Consider the following 24,020-nt stretch of genomic DNA (forward strand, 5'->3'; position numbering starts at 1 on the left):
TGGGCCATGGGCTGCTGTAACGTTCCAATGTCTGTGTGAACATTGTATTTACTTTCAAGGGTACACAGTAGTTAGCACGAGCACTGACTGGCCTGTGAGTACAATCTGCTAATTGCACAGCTGTTCTCTGTCATTAATCTAAGCCAGTCCAGCAAACTCTTAGTGGTTCATGGCTTGTCCCTTTAAGGATCAGTGTCTGTGGGTTCTCATCGCAGCTGCCTATAACTTTCTCTTGCTGTTTTAAAAATGCTCTATCCCAGTTGTTTAGCCATAAGGATTTAAGTCACTCAGGTATTTATGCTGCCTGTATCTGCTGCATTCAATGATCAATTACCATCAAGACCATCACATCTGTAACTGTTTTTAGGGATGGTCCTAATGTTTTGGCTTAATTAAATAACACCTAACCAGTTCCCACGTTGCTGTGTGGTTTTGTTTGTTTGTTTATTAGGATTTTAATGTCATGTTTTACACTTTGGTTACATTGATGACAGGACAGGTAGTTACAGGTTACGTCTAACTCATCAGTTCAGGTTCAATGTCACTCACCACCAGGCCGATTTTGTATCTCCAGTTCCCCTAACTTACATGTTTTTAGACTGTGGGAGGAAACTGGAGCTTCCGGAGGAAACCCACACAGACATGGGGAGAACATGCAAACTCCACACAGAAAGGACCCGGATGATCCACCTGGGAATCAAACCCATGACCTTTCTGTGAGGTGACGGTGCTACCCACTAAGCCACCGTGCTGCCCTGTTGCTGTGTGGTGTTTACTTGAGCAGCTGTACTACTTTATAGTATAGATATAGATATGCAAGAAATGTATACAGTAGAAAAGTATTTCACCTTTACATGTTTTTGCATGAAACCTGTTTTGTGAGACGAAAACCTGTTACACTCTTCAACAGTCATGTGTGCTTTTTTGTGTTGTATGTTGCAGGATGTTGTATTCAGCAATATGTGTGGAGATGGCCTCACAGGGCTTTATTGTTGCTGCGGTGGAACACAGGTTGGTCCTTTTTACTGGGATTTAAACACAAAGATGTGTTTGAGATAATGGTTTTCTAAATGAGTATACCCAGCAGTAGACAATGACAGGTATCTGAAAAAGCCATTCTGTTAGTGCTGCTTACACCACAAATGTGTGTTACTCAGAACTAGGGCTGGATGGCTAAAATTTATATCACGATATAACTCCTAATTTCGGTCGATACGATATAATTCCGATATCGATATGAATAATACAAAAGTCAGAAAAACTGCTAAAAACACCAAAATTGGATGGCTGTACCTGCAAACCTCTTTTCTGGTTTCTGGCAAGAAATACAAGCTGAATACACCACTGAATTAGTCCTTCCTCTCTTATCAGCTATTTCATCTGCTTCTTTTTCAACTGTGGACAGTGGCGGAGCCAGACAATTTTCATAGGGGTGGCCAGACTGAGACCATTGCTCACACAGGGGTGGCACAGAAACTGTCTGATACCTTATTTTTTATGTGACAAGTTGCTGTTGATCTAGTAGTGTTTTGGTCACTCACTCATTTACCTATACAGGCAGTGAGTGCCATGTAGAATTACATCAAGCCTAGCATAATAAGCTTTTTATTTTTTCTCATTTTCCCTGTGAAAAACTAAAATATAGCCTATAACCTTAACATTATGAGGAAGAATTTCAAAGATATTCCTTTGCAATACTTGATCATTTGACTGCAAACTTGTGTGTACTGATAAGACTCATCTGAACCCCAGAACATGCCAGTGTGAATGCATGGAAAACAAATTTAAATTTTCTTTCAAGAATATGACACAGACTGACCAACACTATTAAGCCAAATCAGCATTGAAAATTGACTTTACTTTTAATAGCCTTCTACAATGCTGGAGCTTCTTAAAACTGAATATTTTCTTTTAAATAGAAGTGTTATTTAGCTGCTATTAAATTGTTAAAAAAAAAACCGCCCAATTTAGAGGAAAACCGCCCAATCTGGCAACACTGGAACGCACAGAGCCTGTTAGTGCCTTTACTCGTAGCGCGCCAGAACTACTAAGTAATATTAGTACTCAGTAGTATTAGTACTCAGTAGTAGTACTTTTTCTGTAATTGTGTTGGTGGTTGACATTTATGTTGAGTGTGTAACTGCACTGTTTTGATGGAGAACTACTTGCTTGAGGTGCGCTGTTGAATTGCGTCCCTGTGGGAACACCTGCGTGCAAAAATGCTTCAGCAAAAAAGTAACACCGGCAAAGCGGCCACCCCCTGGCTCCGCCCCTGACTGTGGATGCTCGTTCACTCACAGCTGTTGAACTCATTTTGCAGCTAATATCCACCGTGTTGTAGGTAGCGGAGTGTAATCAGAGCGGTAACGCTGAGCACTGGCTTCGTGCCTGTGGCGTACATTATCACGCACTGACGTAATGCATATCGATCGAATTTCTTTAAAAATTATATCACCGTTATTGAAACATTTTCTATCGCGATATACAGTGTATCACAAAAGTGAGTACACCCCTCACATTTCTGCAAATATTTCATTATATCTTTTCATGGGACAACACTATAGAACTAAAACTTGGATATAACTTAGAGTAGTCAGTGTACAGCTTGTATAGCAGTGTAGATTTACTGTCTTCTGAAAATAACTCAACACACAGCCATTAATGTCTAAATGGCTGGCAACATAAGTGAGTACACCCCACAGTGAACATGTCCAAATTGTGCCCAAAGTGTCAATATTTTGTGTGACCACCATTATTATCCAGCACTGCCTTAACCCTCCTGGGCATGGAATTCACCAGAGCTGCACAGGTTGCTACTGGAATCCTCTTCCACTCCTCCATGATGACATCACGGAGCTGGTGGATGTTAGACACCTTGAACTCCTCCACCTTCCACTTGAGGATGCGCCACAGGTGCTCAATTGGGTTTAGTCCATCACCTTTACCTTCAGCTTCCTCAGCAAGGCAGTTGTCATCTTGGAGGTTGTGTTTGGGGTCGTTATCCTGTTGGAAAACTGCCATGAGGCCCAGTTTTCGAAGGGAGGGGATCATGCTCTGTTTCAGAATGTCACAGTACATGTTGGAATTCATGTTTCCCTCAATGAACTGCAGCTCCCCAGTGCCTGCAGCACTCATGCAGCCCCAGACCATGATGCTACCACCACCATGCTTGACTGTAGGCAAGATGCAGTTGTCTTGGTACTTCTCACCAGGGCGCCGCCACACATGCTGGACACCATCTGAGCCAAACAAGTTTATCTTGGTCTCGTCAGACCACAGGGCATTCCAGTAATCCATGTTCTTGGACTGCTTGTCTTCAGCAAACTGTTTGCGGGCTTTCTTGTGCGTCAGCTTCCTTCTGGGATGACGACCATGCAGACCAATTTGATGTAGTGTGCGGCGTATGGTCTGAGCACTGACAGGCTGACCCCCCACCTTTTCAATCTCTGCAGCAATGCTGACAGCACTCCTGCGCCTATCTTTCAAAGACAGCAGTTGGATGTGACGCTGAGCACGTGCACTCAGCTTCTTTGGACGACCAACGCGAGGTCTGTTCTGAGTGGACCCTGCTCTTTTAAAACGCTGGATGATCTTGGCCACTGTGCTGCAGCTCAGTTTCAGGGTGTTGGCAATCTTCTTGTAGCCTTGGCCATCTTCATGTAGCGCAACAATTCGTCTTTTAAGATCCTCAGAGAGTTCTTTGCCATGAGGTGCCATGTTGGAACTTTCAGTGACCAGTATGAGAGAGTGTGAGAGCTGTACTACTAAATTGAACACACCTGCTCCCTATGCACACCTGAGACCTAGTAACACTAACAAATCACATGACATTTTGCAGGGAAAATGACAAGCAGTGCTCAATTTGGACATTTAGGGGTGTAGTCTCTTAGGGGTGTACTCACTTTTGTTGCCGGTGGTTTAGACATTAATGGCTGTATATTGAGTTATTTTGAGGGAAGAATAAATTTACACTGTTATATAAGCTGCACACAGACTACTTTTCATTGTGTCAAAGTGTCATTTTGTCAGTGTTGTCCCATGAAAAGATATACTTAAATATCTGCAGAAATGTGAGGGGTGTACTCACTTTTGTGATACACTGTATATCGATATTGAATTATTGTCCAGCACTACTCAGAAAAGTGGCAAGTGTTTTTTGTGTGAAAGCTTCTTTGTCACACAAGTCCTGACATGACTTCCCACATCCTGTTTATTTCACAGACTGGTTCTGTGAAATAAAGCAGGTACAGCCAGTTCCTGAATTTTGTCACCTTTGGTATAATAGGTAAGAATGGCTATGGAAAATGTCCCAGTTTCACCCCATGCATAGTGTTTTGTGCAGGCTTGCATTGTCTTTATATAACAGCATTGATTTTCTCAAATAAATCATCTTCCTCTAGTCTTTTATCAGTAGATGATTTCTGACCACAATGCTGTTTTTTTGGCTAAAGCACTATTCTACTCCCAGCATTGACCGTGAGGTGTTTAAAAATCCCAGCAACACCGATAAACCTGATAGACTCCTACCAGCACAGTGCACTTTATCATGTCATTATCATGTTAGTACTTTTGCAGTGCTGAGAATAGTTCCTCACTCAAATAAGACCTAGACAATGGGGACCTATGTGGCCTCCTTCCATGGATGAATGGGCTAGAGAGGGGTAAACTTAAAGTCCACAATGCTATGTATTCTAACAAAGGTACCAAGCCCATTTGAGAGAAACAGTCCCAAAACAGTTTAAGTACACTTTTTGTGTTAACAGTGTTATTTTTGTTTTGTTTTTTTAATGTACAGTGGTACCTTGGAACTCGACGTCAGTTGGTTATGGGAGTGGCGTTGAGTTTAAAAGGCGTTGAGTTTCAAGGTATTTTTTTCCCCATAAGGATGTATGGAAAACCTGTCAATTCGTCCCGTGGAACTGCATATATTTTAGGCTACTGTAAAATAATGGGGTTGTTTTTGACACTTATACACTGAAAATAATACAAATAAAAAAAACACAACAAAAAAAAAATACAATAAAACCTGCTCTTTAGCTTTACCTCTTTATTGTTTCCTTATGCTTCTTAATTGTGGAGATGCTTGATCTTGGAATACTGTATTCCGTTTAGTAAAGGTGCATTCACATTTATGCTGGCTGTGCTGGTGCACAAAGCTTAACGTGATTTATTGTACTAAAACGAGTGAGGAATTTCATTAGTGGAGAGAACTTATGAGCAGTAATAAATAAGAGAAGTTTAGTGTTTCTATGTCGTTCTTTTAATACATTAAGTCACATTAAGCTTTTTTTTTAACGATAAGCGTTTTAGACTCTCAAAAAAAGCTGATTCTTTAGTTTCTCAGAACTCTGAGCTATAACACAAGTTTAAAAGTGAAATGGGAGATAAATCCAGTTAAACACAGATACATGTGGAGCTTCAGAGTGAATTTGACGGTTATTTCACACAAATGCAGATTCGTCTCATATTCATACTTTGATGACGTTTTACTGCACCGCTCAAGCCAAGCGCTGAACAAAGCAGCAGTTTATTGTTAATTTAAAATTAAATAAATACATAAAAAAAATAAAAAAACACTTAGGTGCCCAGGTGCCGCAGCGGGATATTCCGCTAGCACACCAGCAGTTTCTGAACTCCTTGGTTCGAAACCGCCGTATCTGCGGACTATATGTGGGTGGGTGGGATCTTCATACGCTGTGTAAGGACCCTGATTGGCGGAAGAGACGCCAGTGCAGAGTGCAGGGACGAGAAGTGGAGGGCTCTACACGTGTCGGAAGAGGCGTGTACAGCGACGTGCTCTCCTTGGATGCAATCTGGTATCTCTCAGCAGCGGAAGACAAAAATTAAGTGCTCTAAATCGGGAGTAAAATGGGGAGAAAATGCATAAAAAAAACATAACCAAGTTTAAGGATACAAATTAAATCAAAGATTTTGAGTTTAGGGGACGTCAAGTTACAAGGTACCACTGTATAAGGCACGCATGTGGTGCAGGGGTATATTACGCTAGCCCACCACCACTGGGATCCGTGTCCGAATCTCAGTAGGGCAGGTGCTGTTGGCTGTCCAGGTGCCTACACAGGCATGATTGGCTATGTCTTATGGATTGGCCATGTCTTATGGATTGGCCACCTGTCTGGGGTGCATTCCTGCCAGAATAAAGCAGTGGTAAAATGAAATGAAGAAAAAAAAAAACAGTAAAAGTCTCTTAATGCATGCTCAATAGTCCAGGTACACAAATCTGCAAAGATGAATCAATTCATCTGGACACAAAGTTTTATGTGGTCTGAGTTGATGGTCAATACCCCAACTTTATATGCAGCCGATTTGCATAAAGACCAAAACTGGCATATTGTCCATTTGCATATGGAACTGGTTACCTGTTCCATTGTTGTGCAATGGGCCAGTTTTGGTCTTCATGCAAATCGACTGCATATAAGGTTGGAGTACTCACCACCAGGTCAGACTGAAGAAGTCACTTGGATGACTGATAAAACGTATCTCCACACCAAACTTTGTGTTCAGATGAACTGATTCAACTTTGTGGAGTAAAAGCTGTATTGTGTCTTTATCTACAATAGAACCTGGCATCTGTCAAACTCCCAATGAAGAGGAGGATTTTCTATGACACACATACAAAAATCTTGACTTGGGCGTGGCTTAAGTTCTGGATTTTTTTCTAATCAGACACTTCTCAGTTAAAATTAGGATTTACTTTGACCTTTTATAGTAGCTGGTTGAGCCACATTTGGCAGTGAAACAGCAGAATTGTGCCTTATAGGCTTGGTTAGATGTCAGAGAAGGACTAGCTAAAGAGCTCGGTTGGCATGCATAGAGCTCTGGACCAAGGTATGGGGCAGTGGGTAGCTTAGCAGTTAAGGACTAGTAATTGGTAGGTTTGGTTGGGGCTGGTTCAAGCCCTGCATCTGCCAGGTTTCTGCTGGGCCCTTGAGCAAGCCCCTTAACCCTCAGTTGCTTGCCGTGTAAACAGTCACAGTTGTAAATTACTTAGGAGAAAAGTGTCTGCTAAATGCAGAGAATGTAAATGCAAATGCAGGTATGTAGGTAATATAGATTGAGATACAGCCTATTAAGATACAGAAAGTCTTGAACCAGGCTGGTTGTATACTTTTGTACGCCGACTAGACATAACATTATGACCACTGACAGGTGAAGTGAATAACACTGATTATCTCTTCATCACGGCACCTGTTAGTGGGTGGGATATATTAGGCAGCAAGTGAACATTTTATATAATTTAATATAACATGTATATAATTTTATAAATTTAATATAAGTTGATGTGTTAGAAGCAGGAAAAATGGGCAAGCATAAGGATTTGAGTGAGTTTGACAAGGGCCAAATTGTGATGGCTAGACGACTGGGTCAGAACATCTCCAAAACGGCAGCTCTTGTGGGGTGTTCCAGGTCCGCAGAGGTCAGTAACTATTAAAAGTGGTCCAAGGATAGAACAGTGGTAAACCGGCGACAGGGTCATGGGCGGCCAAGGCTCATTGATGCATGAGGGGAGCGAAGGCTGGCCCGTGTGGTCCAATCCAACAGACGAGCTACTGTAGCTCAAATTGCTGAAGAAGTTAATGCTGGTTCTGAAAAAAAAAAAAATTGTGCTAAGGTTGAAACCATGCAGACTGGGCTAGTGATCCTTGAACTGTAACTCAAAATGAACAAGCACTGACTGTGTATTTGTTTTATATTTCTGTGCACCTTGTAAGCCTTTAGTGAAATTGGACTCACTCATTTTCTTTTTGTCAGGGATGAATCAGCTTCTGCAACATTCTACTACAAAGAGAAAAGCAAAACGGATCCCAAACCTGACACAACACATAGAAATTTCAGGCCTGTGTCAAATAACCTGGAGGAGCAATGGCTGTATTACAGACCACTAAAAACAGGAGAGAGTGAATTCCATTTAAGAAACAATCAAGTGAGAAACTTTTTTCTTAGCCGTAGCTTTTGCTATGAATGTACTACTTTTATTGAGCCATGTGGCTTATGTTATTTGATTTAATGTTTATATTATTTGATTTGTATTTGATGTAATCCTAAACAATACTAAATAATTTATACAAATTACTACATATTATAGTATTGAAGGTATTACTGTTATAGACATCATCATTCATATTAGCTTTTCATTATTAAATCTTCTATATTTTGCTTTTGGTTTAGGTGAAACAAAGAGCAGATGAATGCATCAGAGCGTTGGATCTTCTCATCAACATCAATTCAGGAAAGTCAGTGGAAAATGTCTTACAGTCTGAATTTGACTGGTTAAAGTTAGAGGTAAATATTACTCTCCAGGGTCCAAAGTTTACTCTCTGTAATGGGGCGGACATTAGTTGGAACACTGTTGATATCTCAAAAATTGTGAAACAATACAGCTTGACAAACAACGGGCTAAACAACAAGTGTGATTGCAGCTTAGTAATGGTAGAGTATGTAGGGGTTGAATACATTTGGTGAGATGTGATAAGTATGTGTATGTATGAATACTTTTACTCAGACAGGCGATTGTGCGTGTGGAAGTACATAATCATGTTTGACAAATGCTAATGTGTCGCACGGTGATTGCCAAGGTGTACGTATTGGTTAAGTTAAGTTTTCTTAAGCTGCTAAGGTATAGCTATACAGTTGTTATGGTAATAGGTTATTAAAGAGTTGCTAGGCAGTTAATTAGTTGCTATGTGTTGGTTGCTATGCTAGTTGACAAATTGCTAACATGCTTAGTGTTGCTGGGTCATTGCTTAGGTTTTGCTATGCAGTTGCCAAGGTGTATTGGGTGGTTGCTAAGGTGTTGCTAGGATGGTAGTAGGATATAGGGGATGGTTGCTATGGTAACATGTTAATTGCTAAATTGTACTGGGGTTACTAAGCTGCTTCTAGGTAGTTCCTAAGGTGTTACATGTGATTGTCATGGTATTCTAGGCGATTGTTAGGGTTTAAGAAGGTATGTATGTGGATTGAGGGAAGGCTGTGAATACTTTTGCTCATATATGTGATTGTGTGTGTGCAAGCATGTATTTTGTGGTGTAAATACTTTTGCTCAAACTGGTGACTTAATGCGTAATGTCAATGTGTTTATGACGAATGGGAGTAAATGGGTAACAGAAAGGTTAAAAATGGAGAAATAGAGGAGAGCGGAGTAGATTAGTCAGATGTTAGTAGATTAGAGCTTGAATTTTAGTGGCTATCGAGTAAAGATAGTGTTTTTAATACTGCAATCACACCAAATACAACATTTTCTTAAAATACTGTAGTCTGCTCCACTTTTCTTACATATTGTTATTTTAGAATAAAGCAATAAGCCACGAGAGGCCGTACGTTACTGTGATTTTAGCACGGGGATGACGTTTTGGCACGACGCGAAGCGGAGTGCCTAAAACTTCTTTCCCCGTGCTAAAATCGTAACAGTAACGTACGGTCTCGAGTGGCTTATTGCTTTTATAAAACGGCGGTCAACATAAAATATAATAAATACAACAATGTTTAATTCATAAATGTATTTATTGTGTATAAACTTACAATAAAGCATTCTTCCGCGACGCAAAATAGTTCAATTAACAGTGTTGCTAGGCAACATGAGGGCGAAAATAACATTAAATTTTTCTTTTCAGTGGCGTATTAATATGGAATGATGTGAGGTGGTCATAGTTGTGAGTTTATCGGGGATTTTACAACGGCTTCGAACGCGGCTCAGCCAATCAGATTTTAGGACCGGAACTATCCGTTTTATAATTTGAAATATGTCCTCCTGCTCTGCCCATGCTGGCCAGCAGGAGGGGGTAGAAGTGCAGATTGAGGAAAAGTTCTCTTTAAGCTGCACTTTAAAACATTCTCTGTGCCTGATCATTTGTTTATTTGCTGCACCTGGGAATGGCTCTTTTAATATATACTTGGGACTCAGCTTGGGACTAAGTCCTTTAACTCCTTGTACATCTGTTTAGTTTATATACCCGGCCGCAGGTTACAAGTGATCACCTGCTTGGCTTCTCCTGCTGGCCATTTTGCTCTTTTTTTGCATGTAAATGGTAAAAATTCAAATGAGGCTGAGGAAGGTCTCAGAGTAGCACACGTATCTTATTCAAAAACTAAAACCTCAATGTTTTCTAAGTGATTATGTTTTATTAACTTGTCCAGTGATGGACTAAATTAAGCTCTGTTTTATGATTTTGATTTGTTCTTGGATTGGTAAGATTCCCCACTTCTTTTAATGCTCACTGATTCTACCTTAATTTGTTTTGTGGACAGTTTTTACCATACTGACAGACTTTAAGGAGACTTTATGGAGACAATTTTTTTTCAAGAGCTGTTTTGGTTATTCCACGTAATCTTTATGTTTTTGGGTGCGCTGAATCCGAAAATGACCTCCGTTTTGTCATAGGACATCACATTTTCTGACAATTTAGGTAACTATGTTAAATAAGGCAATACCTCAAAAGAAATGAAAGTAGACTTATAAAATTAATTTTTTATTACAAATTTTTCATGAGCTCACTAACACACACTAAAATCGGAATCTGGAATGTCTCTCTGAAGCGTCCAACAGTAGTAATGCATCATTGTAATGCTCCATCTTCCCCGGTATCTTCTTTCCATCTCTTTAATGTCCTGGTGGAATCGTTCACCTTGCTCTTCACTCACAGCTCCCAAATTTTCAGGAAAGTTGTCAAGGTGGGAGTGGAGGAAATGCACTTTCAAACTCATCAGGCAACCTAAAGCTTGAAATGCTTTCAGCATTCGTCCGACGATCTTTTTGTAGTCAGGATCTTTGTTATTGCCTAAAAGTTTCTTTATGACTTCTGTAAATGCAATCCACCCTTCTTTTTGAGGATCCGTCATGGTATTGATAAACTCTTGATCAGCTATAAGCCTTCTAATGTCTGGTCCGACGAACACACCTTCCTTCAATTTTGCCTCCGAGAGGCCTGGAAACTTGATGACCAAGTATTTGAAGCATTCTCCATCTCTTGGAAGGGATTTTACGAATTGCTTCATCAATCCCAATTTTATGTGGAGAGGTGGTAGAAGAACTTTATCGGGAGGTACCAAAGTTTCTCGGGGGACATTTTTTTCACCAACTGTGAGCACCCTCGGCTGGCAACTCTTCTTGGTCCAGTGATTTTGTCTCGACTGTCCCATAGACACAGAAAACAAGGGTATTTGGTATACCCAGCTTGTTGCCCGAGCAGCATGCACAAGACTTTCAAATCCCTGCACACTTGCCAGCCGTGGTCTTCATATTTAAGTTGTAGTAAATATGTAGTTCATATTTAAGTTTACGAAGAACCAATTCCAAGTTCTCGTAGGTTTCCTTGAGGTGTATGGAATGACCTACAGGGATGGAAGCATAAAAACCGCCGTTGTGGAGTAAAACTGCTTTGAGACTTCTTTTTGAAGAATCTATAAAAAGACGCCATTGCGCTGAATCATATTGGATTTTGAATTGACCCATCAAACCTTCGACATCGATGCAATAAACCAACTTATCTTCCTGGGCAAAGTAAGGAACGAACTCCTTTTCACGATGTCTGAACCATGAAAAAGACACTCCTGGCAACAATAAATTCCTGCTTTTGAGCCTTGATCCGAGTAACTCAGCGGCATCTTTGGGAAGATTCAAGTCTCTTACCAAATCATTCATCTCCTCCTGGGAAAACAATTTTGGTCTTGTATCAGCTTCAAAGTCAGAACTTGATTCATCATCTGGTTCAGGTATGACTCCATCTTCATCGGAGCTAGTTATCTCTTCCAAGGTAGCAGGGGCCTTGAGTACTGGTATACAGAGGGGGAAATAAGTATTTGATCCCCTGCTGATTTTTTAAGTTTACCCCCTTACAAAGACTTGAACAGTCTAATTTTTATGGAATTATACACCTGTCACAGTTTCTTCCGTTCAAATCAAAGGACGTCAGGGACAAGATTGTAGACCTGCACAAGGCTGGAATGGGCTACAAGACCATCAGCAAGAAGCTTGGTGAGAAAGAGACCACTGTTGGCACGATAATTCGAAAATGGAAGAAATACAAGATCACAGTCAATCACCCTCACTCTGGAGCTCCATGCAAGATCTCACCTCGTGGGGTAAGAATGATTCTGAGAAAGGTGAGGTCAGCCCAGAATTACACGGGAGGAGCTTGTCAATGATCTCAAGGGAGCTGGGAGCAGAGAAATGCTGGATATGACCCCAAGAACACCATCCCCACCGAGATTTATTTCTTTGCCTCCAAACACGGCGAGTGGAGTTGATGCCAAAGAGCTCAATTTTGGTCTCATCTGACCATATCACATTCTCCCAAGCTTTCTCTGAATCATTCAGGTGTTCATTGGCAAACTTCAGACGGGCCTGTACATGAGCCTTCTTGAGCAGAGGGACTTTGCGGGCACTGCAGGATCTCAATCCATTACGGCGAAGTGTGTTACTAATGGTTTTCTTGGTGACTGTGCTCCCAGCTCCCTTGAGATCATTGACAAGCTCCTCCTGTGTAATTCTGGGCTGACCTCACCTTTCTCAGAATCATTCTTACCCCACCAGGTGAGATCTTGCATGGAGCTCCAGAGCGAGGGTGATTGACTGTGATCTTGTATTTCTTCCATTTTCGAATTATCGCACCAACAGTGGTCTCTTTCTCACCAAGCTTCTTGCTGATGGTCTTGTAGCCCATTCCAGCCTTGTGCAGGTCTACAATCTTGTCCCTGACGTCCTTTGATAGCTCTTTGGTCTTGCCCATGGTGGTCGAGAGATTTGAACGGAAGAAACTGATTCTGTGACAGGAGTCTTTTATACAGGGACAGGACTAATTTGTGTGCCTTTTGTGCACATAACCGGTCTGTGGGGGTCAGAATTCTTGCTGGTTGGTAGGGGATCAAATACTTATTTCCCTTAATTAAATACAAATTAATTTATAACTTTTATTTAATGTTTTTTTTCTGGATTTTTTGTTGATATTCTGTCTCTCTCTGTTAAAATAAACCTTCCATAAAAATTATAGACTGTTCAAGTCTTTGTAAGGGGGTAAACTTACAAAATCAGCAGGGGATCAAATACTTATTTCACCCACTGTATCTGTGCCATGGGGGATGGGACGAATTGCTGAGTGAAGATTGGGGTATGAAATGGAATGCTTCCATTTTGAATTATACCCTTTCACATTGCATGAACAAAAGTAACAATCGTCACTATGGTTCTTTTGCTCTCGCCATACCATAGGAATCCCATAACGGAAAGCTTTTTTTCTTACCCTTGAACCAATTTCGGAGGTCCTCAACACACCGTTTGCACACTTTATGAGGCGCCCAAGCTTTATCTTGATCTCCAAGCTTTAGTCCGAAGTATACTTTTTTCACAAAGTCTGTAATATTCAGCTGTTGCAACACTGTATATTCACCACAAATGTAACAGAAACTGTCAGGCGAATTAATACACTTCCGCTGAGCCATAATGCTAATTTTAAGAAACACGGTTGAATAATGACGAGCTAACACGAACTGAGATTAAAAAGTGTGAACAGGCGAGAACCAAGAAAAAACTATTGAATCAAGCCCGGGCATGTCAGAGCCTGCGCGTTCAGCTTGCAACATGTTGATGCTGGTTTCATTAGCTCACTGTGAAAGTTCATTTCTTTGAAAGTTATATTTTTTTGGCATTGTATATCTTGAATGCACTGATGTGAATTAATTAATAGTAATTTTGACTTTAAATTTGGTTAAAAACCCTAAGATAAAAAAATACCAAAAATCGAGAAAAATTTACTAAATTCGAAGAGAATTTTGCATTTTGTGGCAAATCCTGACGTCCAGGATTTTTTTCAATATTTTTTTCGTTTTCAGCACACCAAAATACATGGAAATCAGATGAAAATAATCAAACAGCTTTTTAGTCGCACACCTGACTGACATTTGTCTACCATCAAATGTGTGCCAAATAATATTGAGACAAATTTGATAAATTACAAGGATCATGTATACTCACACTTTTTTTTTTTTTTATGTAATGTACGTGTGTTACCACTGCTTTATCCTGTTTAGGGTCTCGGTGGGTTTAATTTCACTACAATCAAAGGCACAATGCAGTAACACGGGGGCCCTAGCCCTCATCACCCCCCAGGCATAGCCAATCATGTCTGTATGTTGCCTGAACACCCAATACCATCGCTGGGGATTTCACCCCTGGATCCCACCAATAGTGGGCCAATGTAATTTACCACATCTACTCACGTTTTTGTTAGGTAAGTTGTTGAAAGGCTTTTCCTAATGATTGAACATGATGTACATTGTTTTCAAAACAGTTTGCTTAATTTAAGTTAGAGGGTTACAAGCCAGATCCATGACCTGCTTTCCTTGTAAATAGCCTATTACATGAGATATAAACTGTCGTGTTGGGTGCTCGAGTGGCACAGCTGCATAACACACTAGCCCACCTCTGCTGAAATCTCAGCTCTGCTATCGGCCCCTACACATGACTGACTGTGTCTGTGAATGGGCGGGCCAAAGGGATTCTTCATCGCTGCTGAACTGCAACTGTTCGTTGATTATAGTTATTAATGCTTTTTTTTTCTGTTGAATCCTTATATCTGATACCCTGTTGATTTTTCCAGTGCAACTTGTGGTTAATCGCTTTCGTTTGTGTGCTTGTTTACAGAACAGTATGGACTTGTGCAGAATAGCAGTTATGGGTCATTCCTTTGGTGGAGCCACAGCAATTGAGTGTTTGTCTAAAGAAGTCAAATTTAAGTAAGTAACTGAAATACAGTAATGTGTGTATATACTGTATATATACAGGGGTTGGACAAAATAACTGAAACACCTGTCATTTTAGTGTGGGAGGTTTCATGGCTAAATTGGACCAGTCTGGTGGCCAATCTTCATTAATTGCACATTGCACCAGTAAGAGCAGAGTGTGAAGGTTCAATTAGCAGGGTAAGAGCACAGTTTTGCTCAAAATATTGCAATGCACACAACATTATGGGTGACATACCAGAGTTCAAAAGAGGACAAATTGTTGGTGCACGTCTTGCTGGCGCATCTGTGACCAAGACAGCAAGTCTTTGTGATGTATCAAGAGCCACGGTATCCAGGGTAATGTCAGCATACCACCAAGAAGGACAAACCACATCCAACAGGATTAACTGTGGACGCAAGAGGAAGCTGTCTGAAAGGGATGTTCGGGTGCTAACCCGGATTGTATCCAAAAAACATAAAACCACGGCTGCCCAAATCACGGCAGAATTAAATGTGCACCTCAACTCTCCTGTTTCCACCAGAACTGTCCGTCGGGAGCTCCACAGGGTCAATATACACGGCCGGGCTGCTATAGCCAAACCTTTGATCACTCGTGCCAATGCCAAACGTCGGTTTCAATAGTGCAAGGAGTGCAAATCTTGGGCTGTGGACAATGTGAAACATGTATTGTTCTCTGATGAGTCCACCTTTACTGTTTTCCCCACATCCGGGAGAGTTACAGTGTGGAGAAGCCCCAAAGAAGCGTACCACCCAGACTGTTGCATGCCCAGAGTGAAGCATGGGGGTGGATCAGTGATGGTTTGGGCTGCCATATCATGGCATTCCCTTGGCCCAATACTTGTGCTAGATGGGCGCGTCACTGCCAAGGACTACCGAACCATTCTGGAGGACCATGTGCATCCAATGGCGGTGCCGTGTATCAGGATGACAATGCACCAATACACACAGCAAGACTGGTGAAAGATTGGTTTGATGAACATGAAAGTGAAGTTGAACATCTCCCATGGCCTGCACAGTCACCAGATCTAAATATTATCGAGCCACTTTGGGGTGATTTGGAGAAGCGAGTCAGGAAACGTTTTCCTCCACCAGCATCACGTAGTGACCTGGCCACTATCCTGCAAGAAGAATGGCTTAAAATCCCTCTGACCCCTGTGCAGGACTTGTATATGTCATTTCCAAGACGAATTGACGCTGTATTGGCCACTAAAGGAGGCCCTACACCATACTAATAAATTATTGTGGTCTAAAACCAGGTGTTTCAGTTATTTTGTCCAACCCCTGTATATATATATATATATATATATATATATATATATATATATATATATATATATATATATATATATATATATATAACACACAAACACACACACATACAGTGGTGTTAAAAAAAATAGCAGTCCAACACCATTAACCTGATAAATCACTGTTTTTAGTAGAAGTGATATTTCTACATAGCAAATAATTCACTTGAAAGTGTAGTAGAGTCATGAAAACAAAACAAACCCAACAATTAAAACATGCATGCCGCTCATTCTGAGTAATCGAAGCATTGATTGAAAGGGGGTTGTTCAAAATAATAGCAGTGAGGAGTTCAATTGGTGAAGTCACTCATTCTGCAGAAGAACGGGTGTCAATTTTGGCCCTTATTTAATGTAGGAGGGGGGCAAATGTTGCACAGGTTGGTCATAGCACATTTCCTTATGAAATACTGGGTAAAATGGGTTGTTCCAGACATTGTTCTGATGAACAGCGTACTTTGATTAAAAAGTTGATTGTAGAGGGAAAAACATACAGAGAAGTGCAGCAAATTATAGGCGGCTCAGCTAAAATGATCTCAAATGCCTTGAAGTGAAAACCAAAACCTGAAAGACGCAGAAGGAAGCGTGGAACTACTGTTCGAATGGATCGAAGAATAGCCAGTGATCACCTCCAGAAAGATCAAGGAACATCTGAAGTTACCAGTGAGAACAGAAGATGATTAAGTGAAGCCAATTTACCAGCAAGAACTCCTTGCAAAGTCCCGTTGTTAAGAAAAAGACGTGTCCTGAATGGGTTAACATTTGCCAAGGAACACATTGACTGGTCCAAAGAGAAATGGCTGAACATTTTGTGGACTGGTGAAAGCAAAATTGTTCTTTTTTAGGTCTAGTGGCCGTAGACAGTATGTCAGACGACCCCCTGAGCACTGAATTCAAGCTAAAGTTCACTGTGAAGACAGTAAAGCATGGTGGTACAAAATGATGATATGGGATGTTTTTCATACCATGGTGTTACGTCTATTTATCACATACGAGGGATCATGGATCAGTTTAAATATATCAGAATACTTGAGGAGATCATGTTGCCCTATGCTGAAGAAGAAATGTCCTTAAAATGGGTGTTTCAACATGACAATGACCCACAACATCCTGGTTACAGACAAACAAGATTGAGGTAATAGAGTGGCCAGAACAATCCCCTGACTTCAATCCCATAGAGAACTTGTGTGCTGATATCTGAAACATGTTTTTTTGAGGCAAAACCCAAAATTGCAGAAGAACTGTGGAATGTAGTCTGATCATCCTGGACTGGAATACCTGTTCTGAGGTGCCAGAAGTTGGTCGACTCCATGCAACACAGATCTCGGAAACAATCGTTATGCCACTAAATATTAGTTCAGTAATTTAAAGTAAAGTGAAACCTCAAAAAAAATTTTCATGTTATAGATCATTTTTTTGAGTTTTTAAAAATCTATAAAATATTCAAGTTACCCTGTTTTGAATTATTCCACAATAAGCTGTTTTTTCCCAGGAAGCCATTTAATTTGATGCCTACCACAAAATGAGGGTGAAAAATCTATAAAATATTCAAGTTACACTGTTTTCAATTATTCCGCAATAATATATATATTAGGGCTGTCGAAGTTAATGCGATAATAACGCATTAACGCGATTAAAAAAAATTGTGCCGTTAACGCAAATTCTATTTGGCCCTGCGAGTCATCCGTAGTTCATGTTGAGGCTTGCCACCGTTTTTCATTTGCGGTTTGTTATCATAATGTAACCGAGCGTCGTATTGATGCACTCGCTTAATAAAGACATAAATACACGCTATATTCACAAATTGTCGTGAGCATAACACTTTTATTACTTTTTCTGTTACGGTACCGAATAGCGGACAGCTAGAGTCGTTAGCCAAGCATGCTATTCCATGAACTATGGAAGCCCCAAAGGGTCAAAACACACTCACTGTGTAGAAACGTCCATCAAACCATTGTCACGATACAACCACGGAAAAGTCTGTTACAATAACTACGCCTTATCCCACCTAAAGCACCGCTGATCTACAATGTTTGCTGATGGATAAATTTTAACCTACAATCTGACATATATACGAAGTCAAGGGTCTCTGCTGGATAGTATTACTGCCTAGTATGTGAGTGACTAAAACTCCCTTACAGTTTTCTCTTGTCCCAGCAGTTTTTAACATAAGTACATTTAGCATAAAATGTGTTCACCATTTTAATTGTAACATTTCACTTAAAAATCCTTGTTTTCTTCTTATTTTTTAAAAATGCGATTAATCGCGATTAACTATATAAAATTCTGAGATTAATCGCGATTAAAATTTTTTATCGTTTGACAGCCCTAATATATATATATATATATATATATATATATATATATATATATATATATACAGTGTATCACAAAAGTGAGTACACCCCTCACATTTCTGCAAATATTTCATTATATCTTTTCATGGGACAACACTATAGAAATAAAACTTGGATATAACTTAGAGTAGTCAGTGTACAACTTGTATAGCAGTGTAGATTTACTGTCTTCTGAAAATAACTCAACACACAGCCATTAATGTCTAAATAGCTGGCAACATAAGTGAGTACACCCCACAGTGAATGTCCAAATTGTGCCCAAAGTGTCAATATTTTGTGTGACCACCATTATTATCCAGCACTGCCTTAACCCTCCTGGGCATGGAATTCACCAGAGCTGCACAGGTTGCTACTGGAATCCTCTTCCACTCCTCCATGATGACATCACGGAGCTGGTGGATGTTAGACACCTTGAACTCCTCCACCTTCCACTTGAGGATGCGCCACAGGTGCTCAATTGGGTTTAGTCCATCACCTTTACCTTCAGCTTCCTCAGCAAGGCAGTTGTCATCTTGGAGGTTGTGTTTGGGGTCGTTATCCTGTTGAAAAACTGCCATGAGGCCCAGTTTTCGAAGGGAGGGAGCTCTGTTTCAGAATGTCACAGTACATGTTGGAATTCATGTTTCCCTCAATGAACTGCAGCTCCCCAGTGCCAGCAACACTCATGCAGCCCAAGACCATGATGCTACCACCACCATGCTTGACTGTAGGCAAGATACAGTTGTCTTGGTACTTCTCACCAGGGCGCCGCCACACATGCTGGACACCATCTGAGCCAAACAAGTTTATCTTGGTCTCGTCAGACCACAGGGCATTCCAGTAATCCATGTTCTTGGACTGCTTGTCTTCAGCAAACTGTTTGCTGGCTTTCTTGTGCGTCAGCTTCCTTCTGGGATGACGACCATGCAGACCGAGTTGATGCAGTGTGCGGCGTATGGTCTGAGCACTGACAGGCTGACCTCCCACGTCTTCAACCTCTGCAGCAATGCTGGCAGCACTCGTGTCTATTTTTTAAAGCCAACCTCTGGATATGACGCCGAACACGTGGACTCAACTTCTTTGGTCGACTCTGGTGAAGCCTGTTCCGAGTGGAACCTGTCCTGTAAAACCGCTGTATGACCTTGGCCACCATGCTGTAGCTCAGTTTCAGGGTGTTAGCAATCTTCTTATAGCCCAGGCCATCTTTGTGGAGAGCAACAATTCTATTTCTCACATCCTCAGAGAGTTATTTGCCATGAGGTGCCATGTTGAATATCCAGTGGCCAGTATGAGAGAATTGTACCCAAAACACCAAATTTAACAGCCCTGCTCCCCATTTACACCTGGGACCTTGACACATGACACCAGGGAGGGACAACGACACATTTGGGCACAATTTGGACATGTTCACTGTGGGGTGTACTCACTTATGTTGCCAGCTATTTAGACATTAATAGCTGTGTGTTGAGTTATTTTCAGAAGACAGTAAATCTACACTGCTATACAAGTTGTACACTGACTACTCTAACTTATATCCAAGTTTCATGTCTATAGTGTTATCCCATGAAAAGATATAATGAAATATTTGCAGAAATGTGAGGGGTGCACTCACTTTTGTGATACACTGTATATATATATATATATGTATATATATATATATATATATATATATATATATATATATATATATATATATATACTGTATATACACACACACACGAGAAATCTTCAAAAAGTTTTCACACTTTTATATTTTGGTTGGAATTGGTGAGGGTGGAAGGAGTAGTAATTGGTTGTGTCTGAGAGTCTGAGACTGAGAGAGAGAGCTTATAGCACCATCTGATTTTTCACCTTTTTGGACCGCTCAAAGAAGCTTTAAGGGGAAGAAGAGCACAGCTGTACACCACATCTTTATAGGATGAACAGCATTTAAAGTTAATTGACAAAACGACTGGTAAATTAGGTAAGCTATTAAAAATGAAACGTTACCATGTATTTGTTTTTACTTTAGGTGTGGTGTTGCGTTGGATGCTTGGATGTTACCCCTTAATGAGGAGATCTTTCCAAGTGTGAAACAGCCCATTTTTTTCATCAACTCTGAGAAGTTCCAGTGGGCTGGAAATATCGTCCGTATGAAGAAGCTAGATTCTGCCATTTTCCCAAGAAAGATGATTACCATTTTGTCAGTAATATTGCCTAAACATTACATTATTTAGTAAAGCTCTTCAGTAATGTATGCTTTGAAGTTATTCTTTAGTAATTTATTGTGTTTTACCCATGGCAGGGGTGCAGTCCACCAAAGCTTTCCAGATTTTACCTTTCTCACTGGTAACTGGATCGGGAAGATCATGAAGCTCAAGGGAGACATTGACCCTCACATAGCAATAGATCTATGCAACAGAGCTTCTTTAGCTTTTCTTCAGCGTCACTTGGGTAAGATAAAAAAACCTGTATTTCAGTGGTTTTTTAAATATTATATTTGTGTTGTTTTCAGTGTATAAGTGTACATTAGCCTAAAATATATGCAGTCCCACCAGACCATGAAACGCATTAACAGGTTTCCCATACATACTTATGGAAAAAAAATACCTTGAAACTCGGCGCCTTTTAAACTCAGCGCCACTCCCAGAACCAACTGACTTCAAGTTTTAAGGTACCACTGTAGGGATGTCCCGATCCGATCTCAAAGATCGGGATCGGGGCCGATCAAGGCATTTTTTAACTGATCGGAATCGGCTTTACTAATGCCGATCATAATCCGATCTTTTGTTTTACATCAGCATGTCCGCTGTGTGGAAATAGTTTGAATTGGAAAGTGAAACAAGTCCAACAGCGGTGTAATGTCTGCACTGTGTGCGAGTCAAGGATCACTCCGATTTACAAAACAACGTAGTGATGCACTCGTTTAATAAAGAAAGAAATACACGGTATATTCACATATTGTCGGGAGCAGAACACTTTATTAACTTCTTCTGTTACGGTTCCGAATAGCGGACAGCTAGAGCCAAGCACACTACTTCATGTACTATGGAAGCCCCAAAGGGTCAAAACACACTCACTTCGCATAGAAACGTCCATCAAACCACTGTCACAATACAAGCACTTTAAAAACTGGCTTTCCTTCATAACAAGAGAGTGACTTTCCATTTTATTTTGGTATTCAGGTTTTACTGTAATGCATTAAACAGATTTTTTTTCTTCGAATGTAAAGTTTAAAGTAAAACTGTAATTATCTCAATCATTTTGATTGATTTTGTAAAAATGAAAGAACATTAAGCAATAGCTTGGATGCAGCATTTTTCCCTTCAGCACTGCAGAGCTATTCAGTTGTTAAACATATACAGGATGGGCCATTTATAAGGATACACCTAAATAAAATGGGAATGGTTGGTGATATTAACTTCCTGTTTGTGGCACATTAGTATATGGGAGGGGGAAAACTTTTCAAGATGGGTGGTGACCATGGTGGCCATTTTGAAGTCGGCCATTTTGGATCCAACTTTAGTTTTTTTCAATGGGAAGAGGGTCATGTGACACATCAAACTTATTGAGAATTTCACAAGAAAAACAATGGTGTGCTTGGTTTTAACGTAACTTTATTCTTTCATGAGTTATTTACAAGTTTCTGACCACTTATAAAATGTGTTCAAAGTGCTGCCCATTGTGTTGGATTGTCAATGCAACCCTCTTCTCCCACTCTTCACACACTGATAGCAACACCGCAGAAGAAATGCTAGCACAGGCTTCCAGTATCCGTAGTTTCAGGTGCTGCACATCTCGTATCTTCACAGCATAGACAATTGCCTTCAGATGACCCCAAAGATAAAAGTCTAAGGGGGTCAGATCAGGAGACCTTGGGGGCCATTCAACTGGCCCATGACGACCAATCCACTTTCCAGGAAACTGTTCATCTAGGAATGCTCGGACCTGACACCAATAATGTGGTGGTGCACCATCTTGCTGGAAAAACTCAGGGAACGTGCCAGCTTCAGTGCATAAAGAGGGAAACACATCATCATGTAGCAATTTCAAATATCCAGTGGCCTTGAGGTTTCCATTGATGAAGAATGGCCCCACTATCTTTGTACCCCATATACCACACCATACCATCAATTTTTGTGTTCCAACAGTCTTGGAGGGATCTATCCAATGTGGGTTAGTGTCAGACCAATAGCGGTGGTTTTGTTTGTTAACTTCACCATTCACATAAAAGTTTGCCTCATCACTGAACAAAATGTTCTGTGTAAACTGAGGGTCCTGTTCCAATTTTTGTTTTGCCCATTCTGCAAATTCAGTGCGCCGATCTGGGTCATCCTCGTTGAGATGCTGCAGCAGCTGGAGTTTGTAAGGGTGCCATTTGTGAGTAGCTAATATCTGCCGAAGGGATGTTCGACTGATGCCACTCTCCAGTGACATGCGGCGAGTGCTACGCTGTGGGCTCTTGCTGAATGAAGCTAGGACAGCCACTGATGTTTCTTCATTAGTGACAGTTTTCATGCGTCCACATTTTGGCAAATCCAACACTGAACCAGTTTCACGAAACTTGGCAAGCAGTTTGCTAACTGTAGCATGGGAGATAAGTGGTCTCGTAGGGTGTCTTGCATTGAAATCTGCTGCAATGACCCGGGTACTGCGTTCACCAGACATCAACACAATTTCTATCCGCTCCTCACGTGTTAACCTCTGCGACATGTCAATGGCTGTAAACAAAGAGAAGCTTGTAAATAACTCATGAAAGAATAAAGTTACGTTAAAACCAAGCACACCATTGTTTTTCTTTTGAAATTCTCAATAAGTTTGATGTGTCACATGACCCTCTTCCCATTGAAAAAACTAAAGTTGGATCCAAAATGGCCGACTTCAAAATGGCCGCCATGGTCACCACCCATCTTGAAAAGTTTTCCCCCTCCCATATACTAATGTGCCACAAACAGGAAGTTAATATCACCAACCATTCCCATTTTATTTAGGTGTATCCATATAAATGGCCCACCCTGTACATTGGATTAATGTGAATAACTGTAATGTACTTGAAGTGTGCACTGTGTGAACAGTATTATCTAGTTCTTATCTAGACAATATCTAGAAAATACAAGTATCGGTTTGAGACTCGGTATCGGATCGGGATCAAAATTAATAATCGGGATCGGTATTGGGAACAAAAAAACGTGATCGGGACATCCCTATACCACTGTATATAGTTGTGTAACTACATTGGTTATTTGCATTGAAAGTAATTCCTAAAATGTGTATACAAATAAAATGTGTGGATGAAACTAAAACCCTCAATCTATTGTTAGGTGCATAGTTACTTAAAGTAAGGAGCATTATCTCACTGAACAATAGCACAAATAGCGCTGTAGGTGCCAAAATGCCCCTAGATAATTTAATAATTTAACTTTTTTATGTTTAGGTTATATTCATATGTGGATATTGTTTGTATTGGAATAATTTTGTTATTGCTGAATTTGGAAGTCCATGTTTGTTTATATTAATCTCTGTTATTTTCTCATGTTTAAGTGATAGCTGTCACTTTAAGAACTGCTGTCATATTTGCTATGCTGGGTGCTAGTGCGCAGGTTACATTTATGATGATTGAGGATGGAGCCAAACGGTTTTCTGA

The 24,020-nt window shown here is 40.5% G+C and overlaps 1 protein-coding gene across 1 annotated transcript in view; it reads left to right on the forward strand.

Annotated features, from left to right (window-relative positions):
• pla2g7 (phospholipase A2, group VII (platelet-activating factor acetylhydrolase, plasma)) overlaps positions 1–24,020 on the forward strand; it is a 33,887-nt gene that overhangs the window by 6,827 nt on the left and 3,040 nt on the right. The window contains exons 5-10 of the mRNA XM_063002050.1: positions 943–1,011; positions 7,771–7,942; positions 8,188–8,301; positions 14,657–14,748; positions 20,409–20,579; positions 20,682–20,830. Of these exons, the coding sequence (XP_062858120.1) occupies positions 943–1,011; positions 7,771–7,942; positions 8,188–8,301; positions 14,657–14,748; positions 20,409–20,579; positions 20,682–20,830 (767 nt within the window). The remainder of the gene's footprint in view (positions 1–942; positions 1,012–7,770; positions 7,943–8,187; positions 8,302–14,656; positions 14,749–20,408; positions 20,580–20,681; positions 20,831–24,020) is intronic.

Source organism: Trichomycterus rosablanca, chromosome 9 (genome assembly GCF_030014385.1).
Source record: "Trichomycterus rosablanca isolate fTriRos1 chromosome 9, fTriRos1.hap1, whole genome shotgun sequence".
In the NCBI taxonomy this organism is placed as follows: domain Eukaryota; kingdom Metazoa; phylum Chordata; class Actinopteri; order Siluriformes; family Trichomycteridae; genus Trichomycterus; species Trichomycterus rosablanca.